The 14,976-nt window shown below is 42.6% G+C and overlaps 1 protein-coding gene across 1 annotated transcript; it reads left to right on the top strand.

Annotated features, from left to right (window-relative positions):
- Positions 1-526: 526 nt before the first annotated feature.
- On the top strand, positions 527-14,755 carry LOC135462014 (glutamate receptor ionotropic, kainate 4-like). Its single transcript, XM_064739344.1, has 10 exons — positions 527-593; positions 1,033-1,130; positions 4,941-5,135; positions 5,963-6,166; positions 7,479-7,579; positions 7,881-7,971; positions 12,509-12,842; positions 13,168-13,385; positions 13,661-13,911; positions 14,512-14,755. The coding sequence occupies exons 1-10, from the start codon at positions 527-529 to the stop codon at positions 14,753-14,755; spliced, it is 1,803 nt and encodes a 600-aa protein (XP_064595414.1).
- The last annotated feature ends 221 nt before the right edge of the window (positions 14,756-14,976 follow it).

Raw genomic sequence — 14,976 nt, 5'->3', positions numbered from 1 at the left:
AGATTTCGTCTGAATCGCGACCAAATCTTGCGCATAGCATTATTCTCCATTTAATCTCGTTAGGATAATCCGGTCTCCAAGAGATAATTTACTCTGCATGTTTAACTTGAATCTCCACTTGGAGATAGTGATATCATGACAAAAACACGGGGTTATAACGAGATTTAAGAAACTTTGCGAGATTGTGATGAGAATAGGGTGCCATGCAGTCGACAATATTTTACATACTACTGTAGAAGAAAAACGAGGCAGTCTCATAACTAAAGGCACTCTATTTTGTCGCAGTACCTGCCTCCAACATTCTGTTAACGTACTGTCGTTTCTCTGGCTTATAGTATGTGATCTTTTGGATGCGGGTGTCCGGGGCCTAATCACAGTCCTCCCTCACACACAACAGACGATGGTCATCTCACAGGCTGAGGCTCTCCACCTTCCCAACTTGGTGATTGACCTGCGGCCTTTCCGGTCACCACTGAGGAAAGACTTCTCTGTCCAGCTTAATCCATCACCCGCCATCAACAGTCACATGGTCAAAGACATCCTGTCTGCTGTCGGTTGGACAACAGCCACTCTCATCTTTGATGACGTCATTGGTGAGAAGTAACTGGTAGCTTTATACTACTTATAATGTACAAGTGCCATTTCCGTAAGGCCGCAATATTTAAAGGAAAAGACCTCCAAACTCGAAGTAGGCATCACTAAATAGACTACTCAAAACTATACATAAAGATCATTTCATCTATTTCTTTAGCTTTTGTGAAAAGAGTTATAGGCCCTCAAACATTTGAATTCTAAGGTGGGCTTTACGGTTTACGTATAGTTTTCAGCTGTTTGTAAGATGAGCCGTACTTCTTATTTCAGCTTTCTTTTACTTTAATATTTTATTTCTTAGTCCCTTTTGTTATATACTACTATATTAAATCAATAAATTTATTCATTTAGATTATGTGAACTGTATTTCATATGTAATAAAAAGCAATAATTGCAAAGGGAATGATAAGTGATGGGCAGTTTCATGTGTTTTGTTAATAGATTTGCTACAGCGTTATGAGTTACGACGATTGTTACAACAGCAGCAAATAAACACGCGCGTCTTCTCCCTGGCAATGACCTCTGGAAACTACCTCCGGGTAAGCCCGCCTTCTCCAATCTTCCCAAGACCCAGTCGACACCTAATTTATCTTGGACGAGGAGATAAATGGAGGAAGTTTGTTACGCAGGTAGAGTTTTACCTACATGAGTCAAATAGATGCATGAGGCTGTATAAAAGTTTTAACGTGATTTACAATCTAAGCGTTAACTCCGACATCCACATACCACTCGTCGAGTATGAATAGGCGTTCCAAGTCGATAATCGCAAGACACATTTCCAAAACAGCTTAAAACACCACTTCCCAAAAGAATAGGCCTGAAATAATATACAATTAGCAAATAAAGCTGCCAACAACACGTAGATGAGAGGCAGTTCAATGAAGTTCTCCTGTATGTCCTTTATGACAGATTACAGCACAGAGAGTAAAACCTGACCAGAGACGACAGTGTGATAGCTGTACAGCATAGAGAGTAAAACCAGATTAGCGACGACAGTGTGATAGCTGCACAGCATAGAGAGTAAAACCAGATCAGCGACGACAATGTGATAGACACACAGCACAGAGAGTAAAACCTGATCAGAGACGACGGTGTCATAGCTGTACAGCATAGAGAGTAAAACCAGATCAGCGACGACAGTGTGATAGCTGTACAGCATAGAGAGTAAAACCAGATCAGCGACGACAGTGTGATAGCTGTACAGCATAGAGAGTAAAACCAGATTAGCGACGACAGTGTCATAGCTGTACAGCATAGAGAGTAAAACCAGATCAGCGACGACAGTGTGATAGCTGTACAGCATAGAGAGTAAAACCAGATCAGCGACGACAGTGTGATAGCTGTACAGCACAGAGAGTAAAACCAGATCAGCAACGACAGTGTGATAGGTGTACAGCATAGAGAGTAAAACCAGATTAGCGACGACAGTGTGATAGCTGTACAGAATAGAGAGTAAAACCAGATCAGAGACGACAGTGTGATAGCTGTACAGCATAGAGAGTAAAACCAGATTAGCGACGACAGTGTGATAGCTGTACAGCATAGAGAGTAAAACCAGATCAGCGACGACAGTGTGATAGCTGTACAGCATAGAGAGTAAAACCAGATCAGCGACGACAGTGTGATAGCTGTACAGCATAGAGAGTAAAACCAGATTAGCGACGACAGTGTGATAGCTGTACAGCATAGAGAGTAAAACCAGATCAGCGACGACAGTGTGATAGCTGTACAGCATAGAGAGTAAAACCAGATCAGCGACGACAGTGTGATAGCTGTACAGCATAGAGAGTAAAACCAGATCAGCGACGACAGTGTGATAGCTGTACAGCACAGAGAGTAAAACCAGATCAGCAACGACAGTGTGATAGCTGTACAGCATAGAGAGTAAAACCAGATTAGCGACGACAGTGTGATAGCTGTACAGCATAGAGAGTAAAACCAGATCAGAGACGACAGTGTGATAGCTGTACAGCATAGAGAGTAAAACCAGATTAGCGACGACAGTGTGATAGCTGTACAGCATAGAGAGTAAAACCAGATCAGCGACGGCAGTGTGATAGCTGTACAGCATAGAGAGTAAAACCAGATCAGCGACGACAGTGTGATAGCTGTACAGCATAGAGAGTAAAACCAGATTAGCGACGACAGTGTGATAGCTGTACAGCATAGAGAGTAAAACCAGATCAGCGACGACAGTGTGATAGCTGTACAGCATAGAGAGTAAAACCAGATTAGCGACGACAGTGTGATAGCTATACAGCATAGAGAGTAAACCAGATCAGCGACGACAGTGTGATAGCTGTACAGCATAGAGAGTAAAACCAGATCCGCGACGACAGTGTGATAGCTGTACAGCATAGAGAGTAAAACCAGATTAGCGACGACGGTGTGATAGCTGTACAGCATAGAGAGTAAAACCAGATCAGCGACGACAGTGTGATAGCTGTACAGCATAGAGAGTAAAACCAGATCAGCGACGACAGTGTGATAGCTGTACAGCATAGAGAGTAAAACCAGATCAGCAACGACAGTGTGATAGCTGTACAGCATAGAGAGTAAAACCAGATTAGCGACGACAGTGTGATAGCTGTACAGCATAGAGAGTATAACCAGATCAGCGACGACAGTGTGATAGCTGTACAGCATAGAGAGTAAAACCAGATCAGCGACGACAGTGTGATAGCTGTACAGCATACAGAGTAAAACCTGATCAGCGACGACAATGTGATAGGTGTACAGCATAGAGAGTAAAACCAGATTAGCGACGACAGTGTGATAGCTGTACAGCATAGAGAGTAAAACCAGATCAGCGACGACAATGTGATAGACACACAGCACAGAGAGTAAAACCAGATCAGCGATGGCAGTGTGAGAGCTGGTAAATGGTCACACGTAGCCAGTTAAATACGGCCTCTTCAATTTGCATGTGCCTCATTTAAGGTTTTTATTCCAACTGCTCGTGTAAATGTAACTCTCACACACATCCTATAATCATGGCTTAAACAGAATTAAGCGGGGAAAGTTCAGGGCTATCCATTCCAATTTATTAGACGTCATTGGTTTAGAATTACTCAAAATGCTGTGCTGTTATTACATTTAATGGCAGAATTTGAAAAATAATGCAAAGGTACGTTATAGATATCCGTTGAATTATACTTCCGATAAATCATAAAGTAACACTGAATGAAACAGCTGAAATAAAACCGTAACTGAGGTAAAGTCACAAGAGAGGTGCCACTTTTGAAATTGATAGTGTGGCTTTGGATTCAAAACCGCGTATGTTTTACACAGTTAAGTGCTATTTCCTTCAACTTTTTTTATCAGGAAACCTCAGTGTGTATAATGTACATGGTGTTAATGAGTAGCTCTATCCTGTAGCGTTTAAATTCTTCTTGCCATCTGCCGTAACACCTGTTTCCTTTATACTTATTATTTATTCATTTATTTGATTGGTGTTTTACGGCGTACTCGAGACTATTTCACTTACATGACGGCGGCCAATATTATGGTGGGTGGAAACTGGGCAGAGCCCAGGGGAAATCCATGACCATCCCCATGTCGGCCGGAGATGAAGACAGCATGGGCTGGACTTGAACTCACAGAGAACACAATGGTGAGATTACCCCCCGCTGACGTGCTAATCCCTTCCGCCACGCCCTTTATACCTATGCAGCATACAAATAATCCATACAGGAATAAGGAATTGTAAGATCTCAACAAGTTATGTTCCCTTTTCTCGAGCTATTAAGAACGCGTTATTGCTGTAAATCATGATTTCCCAAATTTTATAAGGTTGCTGTGAACAGTTTTGTATATTATGGAGTTGTATTATACGAGCCATGTTGTGTTGAAAATCTGTATTGGACGAAAGGCAACAGGTTGCTTTTGATCTTCGCTGTATTACTTTGTGAAATTTGGAAATCTACAAATAATAAAATGTATTACTCCGTCAGCATTTCAACCTCATCAATGTTTGCAGAAACGTGGAGATACAATACACACCTTAAATGCTTCAGCGTATACAGTTATCCCCCTTAAATGCTACCATACAATATGAAAAATAATATGTCTCTCAGGCACGCAGTATCACTCCAAGTGCAGGACTGATTTCACTGGACTACAGATATATCTTTATAATAAGACTCTGTATTGCACAGTACAAACCATGAACATTTGTATCCGCTGTAATAAGTACTGATGTTTCCGGCTGTTTGGAAATGTGACGGATTATCATGTATAGGCTGTCGGTAAAATTCGTAACCAACATTAACATGTTATTTCAGTAAAATCAAACACGAAATAACTTTTAATCGAAGGAATGTTTGATATCTTGATATTTGTGTCTACAGGAAATCGATCTTTTGAGTGATGGTTACTTGTGGATTGTGATCTCGGATGTGACGTCACAGGAGGCATTGAGATCACTTAAGGCGGATGTCCACGCTAATGTGGTGTTTGTGACGGAGAAGTGGAGCGGCTGTATGGAGGAGTCATGGCGGGAACGGGTGGAAACCAGTCATGTGATGACACGTGACAGTATAACTGTAAGTTATCCTACCTAGCCTAAACTGCAGTGAGGCATGGAGAGAAAACTCGTATATCTTCCATTTCCTTAACCTTAGCTAGGAAGTAAATCACGTTTTAGCATGCTGTTGCGACCTCCATGGTCCTCTGTCTGGCTTTGCTGCTGTGTAAATTGGATAACATGGGTTACATTGGATATTAATATCTGCCGTTTTATTTATTCGTGTGCATTTCTTCCATGTTTCAGGCACTGGATAAACTGTTACACGATTCGTTGGCGTTTTTATTCAACACACTGACAAGTTACATCACACCTTATAACTCCTCCGAATCTCCATGTAGTGTGTTCAAACCAAGTCTATTGTCCCATCACGACCGGCTAAAGGCACTATTGGTAACCTTCAGTTTAATATACGTATTTTTTAAAATCTATTGTAAACAATGCATTGATATCCGATATTTATGTACCATTGATCATCAGTTAAACTGAAGAGGACCCGTCACAACATCATGAGCCGAAATGGTCTCAAAACATTTCCAAAGAAAATTATTATACCCTTTGTAATAAGTGATGAGTTGAACCAAACCAGTAAGGTCGCGTTGTCTAATCCGGTGGTCTCTTGCAGGAGGAGGGAAGAGATGGATGACGGCTGCCAGATAGACCAGATTCACTTCCTTTGAGATCCATAACAACATTACTCAAAACAACGAGTTCAAGTTTAAACACTACACATTCCAAAATGCATGTGGCTTTTACATTTACTTCCATTACACGAAGGCATATACTACCCTGAGTTCTGTATACAGTCTTTTGTAATGTGTCGAATATTGTAATTCATTGTTGCAGAGGCAATTCTCGATAGATCTGAGTGAAGAGCACACAACTCCGATGGAGTATGAGATAGCCAGCTCCTCTGACAGAAGTGGAGATGTCACCGTTGTTCACAGCGGGAATTGGAGTGAGGCACACGGCTTGGTGACCGACAAGAGAAACCTCTTCCTAAACACGTTTTACGACTTCGGGAAAACCATCCTAGTGGCCTCGTTGGAGGTAGGAAGAGTGTAACATATGCTTTTCGGAATAATCATTACACCACGAGCTCTATCCCGAGTTAGTGGAATCCATTGTATGGAATATAGTAGTATGAGTCGTATGCTTTGTTTACCTTTTATCCATAACAAGTTGTACTGAACTCCGTATGTCAGTTTCCCTGATAGGTGTCACTTTCACAAAGATGTCGTCGTACTGGTTCGATATCGCACATATTGGACAATGGTACGTCAATAGTGACGAAAAATATCGTACAACAAATGTACGATTAAAAATGTCGCACGCGGCTTTGCCAAAAGTGGCCGCAAATGCGTATCAGAGTGCAATTGTTGTCTCCCTGAACTCCATGCTTTCTTTGCGCCATATGGTGAGGTGCCTGCAAAAGTGTGATGGTTGTCCCCGTGTACTCCATCTCCGTCAGGAGTCTAGTAGGGTGGGATGGTTGTTTACGTGTACTCCACACTTTCCTAAAACCATAAGGTCAGGAGTCTAGTAGGTTGGGATAGCTGTTTACGTGTACTCCACACTTCCTAAAACCATAAGGTCAGGAGTCTAGTAGGGTGGGATGGTTGTTTACGTGTACTCCACGCTTTCCTAAAGCCATAAGGTCAGGAGTCTAGTAGGGTGGGATGGTTGTTTATGTGTACCCTACGCTTTCCTAAAACCATAAGGTCAGGAGTCTAGTAGGGTGGGATGGTTGTTTATGTGTACCCTACGCTTTCCTAAAACCATAAGGTCAGGAGTCTAGTGGGTTGGGATGGTTGTTTACGTGTACTCCACGCTTTTCTAAAACCATAAGGTCAGGAGTCTAGTAGGTTGGGATGGTTGTTTACGTGTAGTCCACGCTTTCCTAAAACCATAAGGTCAGGAGTCTAGTAGGGTGGGATGGTTGTTTACGTGTACTTCACTTCTTCCTTTACCCATGAAGTCAGGGACCTGGTAGAGTCTGATGATTTTCTCCGTGCACTCCACGCTTTCCTTCCGCAATAAGGCTTGTGAAAGAGTGCGATTATTGTTTATGCATCCCATGCTTTCGTTCCCCATAAGCCGGACAACAGCCTTACAAGTGAAACATTCTTGTGTGTGGCATAACCATCAAATGATATAAAGTGAATGAATATACCTTTTTTGAAGACCTCACCTCACTCCACACTGGCCTGACATCCTAACTTATTATGCTACCATCTACAATGCGCTCATATCCCGTACAGAGTTAAATCTCGTGAATTAGAAACTAAGCTTCAGTTATCACTCAAACTCTTAGTGAAAATATTAGAAACTTTCAGGTTTGCGTTGATGATTCTTGTTTTAGACAGCACCATTTGTGATGAAAGTGCTGAAAGGAAATCGTCACAGCTATGTGGGGTTCTGTATCGATATCTTAGATGAACTGGCTGACCGTATGGGATTCAAGTAAGTGAATGAAGTCGACGCTTTTTCATGTTTTGGTAATTGGTATTTTTCAGAATCTTAACACAACCATGACTGACATTCCTTCGCCTTCTGAAATAAACATTTTGCTCCTTACAAAACTCTCATGGTGCCCCCTGATGACCAGCTGATGTGTACTTGTAACAAAATCCCACTGAGATAAACGGGTGATATGTACATTTTAAAGCCAGGTTTTTGTATTTTTTACATTATAATGTTAGTGAAATTCGAAAACTTGTCCATTTCATATTTTTATGTTTCCATTCCCAAATTTTTCCTTTAGCTACACCATCGTAGAGCCAATGGATACTTTTTACGGCGCTCCAATTGGCAATGGCAGCTGGAACGGTATGATTGGCATGGTCCAGAGAGGGGTAAGGAACGACTGTACAGAGGAAAGCAATACGGCTGGGTGGGCATCACTTCTCAACAGGATTTGCTTTGTCATATGTACATCAGAGTATATAATTGCGGCGTGATGTGTCTGCAGGATTATGATTTTGTGCTGCTGAACTCACGACACCTGTCATTTTGGTACAACCCACAGTATCACATATAACGCCGTGCAACCTTTCTGTTAGGCACGGCTTCTGAATGTCGCGTGATTAGAACCGCACAGCCGTGCACTATCGTCAATACGTACAATCTAAAACAGACCTTTGTCGCGATTAGAACCTCACAGCCGTGCACTGTCATCAACACCCACAATCTAAAACAGACGTTTGTCCCGGGAACCTCACAGCCGTGCACTATCAACACCCACTATCTAAAACAGGCGTTTGTCTCGCGAACCTCACAGCCGTGCACTGTCGTCAACATGTGCAATCTAAAACACACGTTTGTATCGTGATTAGATCCCCACCGGCGTGCACAATCTTCAACACATACAATCTGAAAAAGATGTTTGTCACGCCATTAGAACCGCACCGGCGTGCACTATCGCCAACACATACAATTTAAAGCAGACGTTTGTAGCTCGATTAGAATCGCACCGGCGTGCACTATCGCCAGCACGTACAATCACATTTTATATTTCCTTGGCTGATCTGGCGTTGTGACTGACAATTCCGGTTGGTCATATTGTTTTAACAGTGGTTACCGATCTATATGAAAACATGTAAGTAAGTAGCTCAGAAAAATAAAGTTATCTTACGATTGCTGTATGGCTTGATCCGTTTTTATATTGGCTCAGTACAAGTGTCCTGAATGTCCAGGCATGTAGTGTATGTTTTAGTTTGGACAATGCGGTGAAATCGCATAGGTGACAACGAGTGGGGTGCAGTAGGTACTGAGGCTGGTCCTCGACAGATACTCTATGCATCCCTGCGTAGACACGGCGCAGTGTCACTGCTGTGTTTGTGGAAAGTTGTGGAGTGTTAGAGAGTGCACATGGTTTACTTCGATTTGGAGGCATTGGGTGTGCTGTGTTGTAGATATTGGCTTTGCGCTAGGAAAGAATGATCTACAGATTGTGCGTCAAACCAGAGCTCTCATTGTCGTCATAACATCTCCGCATAATGGTTGTTGAAGTATGGAAACGACAAGCAATCAGATAAATCCCTCCACACACACCTCATTAACAAAAGTAGCATCACCATCAGCTTAACAGGTACAGTTTCAAGAAACCCAGCAATCTGGGTCGTATGAAAGTACACACGTATGCAGTATTGAAAGTACACTACGCCTACGTTGTGTTCAGCAATGTCTGTTTTAACATTTCTATATGCTTTGTTTGTAATATTCACAGGTTTTAATATATTTTATTAGAAACATCATACCCCCTGTGCCACGCAGAGGCCTTGTTCAGGAGGCCATACATCCCTCCTGTGGCATGCAGACCCCTTGTTAAGGAGGCCATACATCCCCCTTTGCCATGCAGAGCCCTTGTGCAGGAGGCCATACTTCCCCCCTGTGCCATACAGGACCCTTGTTCAGAAGGCCATACATCCCCCGGTGCCATGCAGAGCCCTTGTTCAGGAGGCCATACATCCCCCCTGTGCCATGCAGAGCCCTTGTTCAGGAGGCCATACTTCCCCCTGTGCCATGCAGAGCCCTTGTTCAGGAGGCCATACATCCCCCTGTGCCATGCAGAGCTCTTGTGCAGGAGGCCATACTTCCCCCCCTGTGCCATGCAGAGCCCTTGTTCAGGAGGCCATACTTCCCCCCTCTGCCATGTAGAGCCCTTGTTCAGGAGGCCATACATCCCCCTGTGCCATGCAGACCTCTTGTGCAGGAGGCCATACTTTCCCCCTATGCCATGCAGAGCCATTGTTCCGGAGGCCATACATCCCCCATGTGCCATGCAGGGCCATTGTTCAGGAGGCCAAACGGACTTTCTCTGTATGTGTCTTAATTTGTACATTCGTCAGGACACTTTTTGTAAAACATTCCGTTGTTTGAGAGAGAAAGTCGGCTCATGGCCAAGCAACGAAACAAAAAGCACTGTTCAAACAGCTATAACAACAACATTGTTGTGTTGATTGTTTTTCAGACCAGACGTTTACATGTCTAAAAAGGAAGTGGATTTTCTGGGCTTCTTTCCTATGATCGTTTATATCATGCAGTGAGCGGAAATTTAAAAATAATATTATTGTAAGTTAACTGCAGGACATTATGTGGCAAGTTACATGTCGTTTTGCTGTTTTACCCTCTTGCGTTTACCCTCTATAATTAGACTGGCCACATGATACCAGCGAATTTTGACATTTGTATATTTGTACAAAACATTGCAATAATAGATTTATCAACGATACATTTTTATGTATAGGCATTATTACACTGGTATAATTTACCATGCATAAAAACAACACATGCAAAGTAATAAGTGACACTTTCAGCACATCTCATCCGAACTAGACTAATGGATATTATGTCTGTTTGCTGATATGGTAATGTCATATGTAGGACACATTTGTGAGATATGATAGAATTATATGCAGGACACAGGTTTGGTAAGGTCATACATAGGATACATCTGTTGGATAGGGTAACGTCATGTGTAGGACATATCTGTGAGATATGGTTTATTTATTTATTTATTTCATTGGTGTTTTACGCCGACTATTTCCCTTATACGTCGGCGGCCAGCGTTATGGTGGGAGGAAACCGGGCATAGCCCGGGTGAAACCCACGACCATCCGCAGGTTGATGACAGATCTTCCCACGTACAGCCGGAGAGGAAGCCAGCATGAGCTGGACGTGAACTCACATCGACCGCATTGGTGAGGGACTCCTGGGTCATTACGCTGCGCTAGCTCGCTAACCAACTGAGCCACGGAGGCCCCGTGAGATTGGGTAACTTCATATGTAGGAATCCTCTATGATGATAGGGTAAGGTCATATTTATTTATTTATTTATTTGATTGGTGTTTTTACGACGTACTCAAGAATATTACACTTACACTAGGGGGGGGCCAGCATTATGGAGGGTGGGGTGGGGGGGGAGACCATCCCCGTTATCTGCCAGGTTGCTGCCAGACCTACCCCCGTACTGCGGGAGAGGAAGCCAGCATAACTGGACTTGAACTCACAGCGACCGCATTGGCGAGAGGCTCCTGGGCCATTACGCTACGCTAGCGCGCTAACCAACTGAGGCACGGAGACCCCCGGTCACATGTACGACACATCTGTAAGATATGGTAAGATCATATGTAGGGCACATCTGTGAGATATGGTAACGCCTTATGTAGGACACGTTTGTGAAATATGGTAACGTTATATGTAGGACACATCTGTGAGATATGGTAAGGTCATATGTAGGACACATCTGTGAAACACGGCAACGTCATATGTAGGACATATTTGTGAGGTGTCGTAATGTCATATGTAGGACACGTCTGTGAGATATGGCAACGCCTTATGTACGACATATTTGTGAGATATGGTGACGTCATATGTAGGACACATTTGTAAGATATGGTGACGTCATATATAGGACACATTTGTGAGATCTGATTACGTCATATGTAGGACACACCTGTCAGATATTGATAGGTTAACACATATCTCTTGATCAACGTAATTGTCTTTAACTTTTTTCATGTGAACTCCTTGTAACAAGTTTCTACTGTTTTATTTTTTTTTTAGTTCGTAATGATGAAATGGTTAAAAATGGGTCACCCATGAACAATTCATTTTTTGAAACTATCTGTTTGAATCTGAATGAAGTGAATGGCGACATATTGCACACCCTTGTGTGTAATAATGCCAAATGCATAAATTGCTATCTGCGTCTAACGCTCTGCTATACTGCAATTACGCCGTCACTATATTTCGGATCTACACAATTTCCTGTTTCTTCTGGAAACTGACCGAAATTGGAAAAATTAAAACGTTTGGTCTATGTTTGCGACAAAAAGTATATGGCCCGTTTGGTAAATTTCAAGACAATCGGAGCAAATGCTGTTAGTGGCATGAGTCTGACAAATGATGATTTACAGTTATATCTTTTTTTATGAATGCAGACATTTTTGTGACACTTACTACGGGTTATAATTTAGATTCACTTAGTGTACTCACCGCAATTTTCTAACACCAGAGCGTTTCACCAAATCCACAGTTCTTCACAATAGCACAAGCACACAAATGTTTGATCACGACTTGAACTGAACGAAGAAGACCAAGTAAGTATAACGGAGCGAACTCAGGTGATAGCACCAGAGAGCCTCACCAGCACGCACCAGTCGCTTGTAACACTTTATTAACCAGCAAAAAAAATCACATCATCCAGCAGCTCGGGTAAGTCCGCTATATACTTGAAGATGATTATTACAAATCTTGCTTTAAAGTCAGTTTTGTCAAGAATTAAGTTGCTACAAATCTTAACAAGAGTGACTAACGTACCAAAGTTAGGCTTCCTGTACTATCCCATCTGTGAAGATGAACAAAATTCAGTGTTGCTGTTTTCTCCAGGAAGCGGAAATGGCTATCGGTCCATTCACCATCACTTCGCTTAGAGAACAGGTCATCGACTTCACCGTTCCGTTCTCAGAAGGTAGTACCGGTATCATGACCCTCTCACCTGGGTATCAGGCCAAGAAGAGTCTGTTCCAGACGTTGAAGCCTTACTCTGCTCAGGTGTGGATCAGTGTTCTCTGCTCTGTTTTTCTCGTTGGTTTCGTCTCTTTACTTGTTAACCGATATACGCCATTCCAGATGACACCTGAAGCGCGTCCTTTTCAGCAAAAGTACGAGTCTAGTCTGGAGGACAACATGTGGATGGTTTACAGTTCCGTAACAGAGCAAGGTAAGGAGCAGGACACTACGAAGGGCTACAATGCCCTCTTGATTTGAACATAGGTCTTCTGTAGAGTGAAACTCGTCAATGTGGAATGTGACCAGGAACTATTTTTCCTGGCCCCGCTCAAATAAGAAACAAATAGCTCATCACAAGAAATGATGGTCAGACTGTTATTTATCAAATATCTTAATGTTTCGCTATATCCTAGTTCCCATCCTGTTCAATTTATATACTTTTTACCTCGATGCAACACACTGGTCATTGTGTTTTCACGTAGTATAATCCGCACAGCTCTGCCCTTTCCGATTTACATGTACGTGTGAATTTGCAGGCATTCAGCACAGTCCACGAGCCGTTTCCGGCCGCTGTCTGATTGGATTCTGGTGGCTGTTCACCATCCTGTTGGTGGCCACCTACACAGCCAACCTAGCCGCCTTCCTTACAATTTCTCTGCCCCCACCGCCTATAAATAATATGGGGGAGCTGGTTGCTCAAGATGCTATGCTGCCATTCATTGAGGCAGGGAGTAGCTTTGAAACATTCTTTAAGGTAAAGTGACTGTTCGACGGGTCGGTTTTAAGTGTAAGCTCGTCAACCATAAAGAACGCACTATTCAGCGCTGTATATTATACTTGGACTCCGGACAATTTGCCTAATATATCTGACCTTTCGAATGCACTGAAAGCTTTTCACAGACTATTGTTTCCTACATGTATTCATACCTTAACCCAGTTCTATATATAATAAATGAATGTTTATAAATTCTATATAAAATATTCTCTTATTTGAGACAGCGATGTAACCTAGTCGTGTATTGAATGTAGGAATCTAGAACCGAGCTGTACCAGAAAGCATGGAGCCGTATGAAGGAAGCACCAAGGGTTTCTCTAGAGGAAGAAGTGCTCAACCTGATAAGAACGGGGAAATACGCGTATGTGGGAGACAAACCTGTTCTTGATTCCTTATCCAGTGAAAGCTGCTTTACTTTCTCAGTGGCGGCGGAAAGTTTTGATTTTGTTGGATACGGGTTTGTCCTTTCCGAGGGAGCAGCCTACGCCCACATAGTCAACCCTTTGTAAGTAGCCTACCAACATTCGTGATGAATTCCCCCTTGCTGGGATCCCACATGGGCACTGTTACCCGTTTTAGTGTAAACTAAATCGGTAGTCAGTGTTACTCAGCTCTGTATTAAATCTACCAATGTTTCAATCTAAAATTGTAACATCTCGCCAGAAATGCAATGTGGTTCAGTTGCTAAATATGATCGTGGGTTTATCCAGGTAACACTCTGTCTCTAAAATCCTATATTTACCTGTATGTCGATCACCTGTATTTCACAACTGTATTTCAAATTAATATGTTCATGTATTTATTCATAATGGCTTTGTGAATTGAACAAAACTTCCATACAAACATCCATAAACCTGGACGGTGTAACTCCGCGCCTATACCTGCATAAATTGTTGTCGACTAGCGCTCTGAAATGAAAAAGCTGTACACCAATCCGTCAGCATGGGCAAAGTCTGAACCAAAGACAAAAAACATACAGAAAAGCTTAGCCAACAGTTTTGCAGATGTTCTTCGCTCAGCATGGAAATGTGAAGAATGTGGACAGGCTGGATGGGCCCGTTGTGGTGGATAATTCACGAGTTCGATCTCTTTTTTTTTTCAACAGTATACATCAGATGCAAGAAGCTGGTTTAGTTGAGAAGTGGAGAAAGAAGTGGTGGGGGCAGCCTAGTCATTGTCTGCACCCTCATGACGACAAGGTCAACAGCCTGGGGCTGGACAGCCTGGGCGGATTGTTTCTGTCTTACGCCGGTATCATCGCCCTTGCCAGCGGCTGTCTGGTGCTGAAAATCGCCTTTCAAACACTTGGCCACAGAACACGTGTTGAATGTGATGCCGAGATTTCCTAAGAGTTTACTTCGCATTTACATGGCTGTTTGGTTACTCTTATACGTTTCGTAAGAGTGTTTAAATATGTATATTTAAACGTTTTCATTGGCGACCTATCCACCATTTATAAAATTTGCCTGGTGTTTACTTCTCTGCATGGAACAGTTAAATTTAAGACTGAAAGGCGTCAAAATGATTGTACAGTGTATACGTCTTGACTTCAAGTAAAAGAGTTTCTTCT

The sequence above is a fragment of the Liolophura sinensis genome, chromosome 1, assembly GCF_032854445.1.
Source record: "Liolophura sinensis isolate JHLJ2023 chromosome 1, CUHK_Ljap_v2, whole genome shotgun sequence".
NCBI classification, from domain to species: domain Eukaryota; kingdom Metazoa; phylum Mollusca; class Polyplacophora; order Chitonida; family Chitonidae; genus Liolophura; species Liolophura sinensis.
This window is presented reverse-complemented; position numbering and strand designations above follow the sequence as displayed.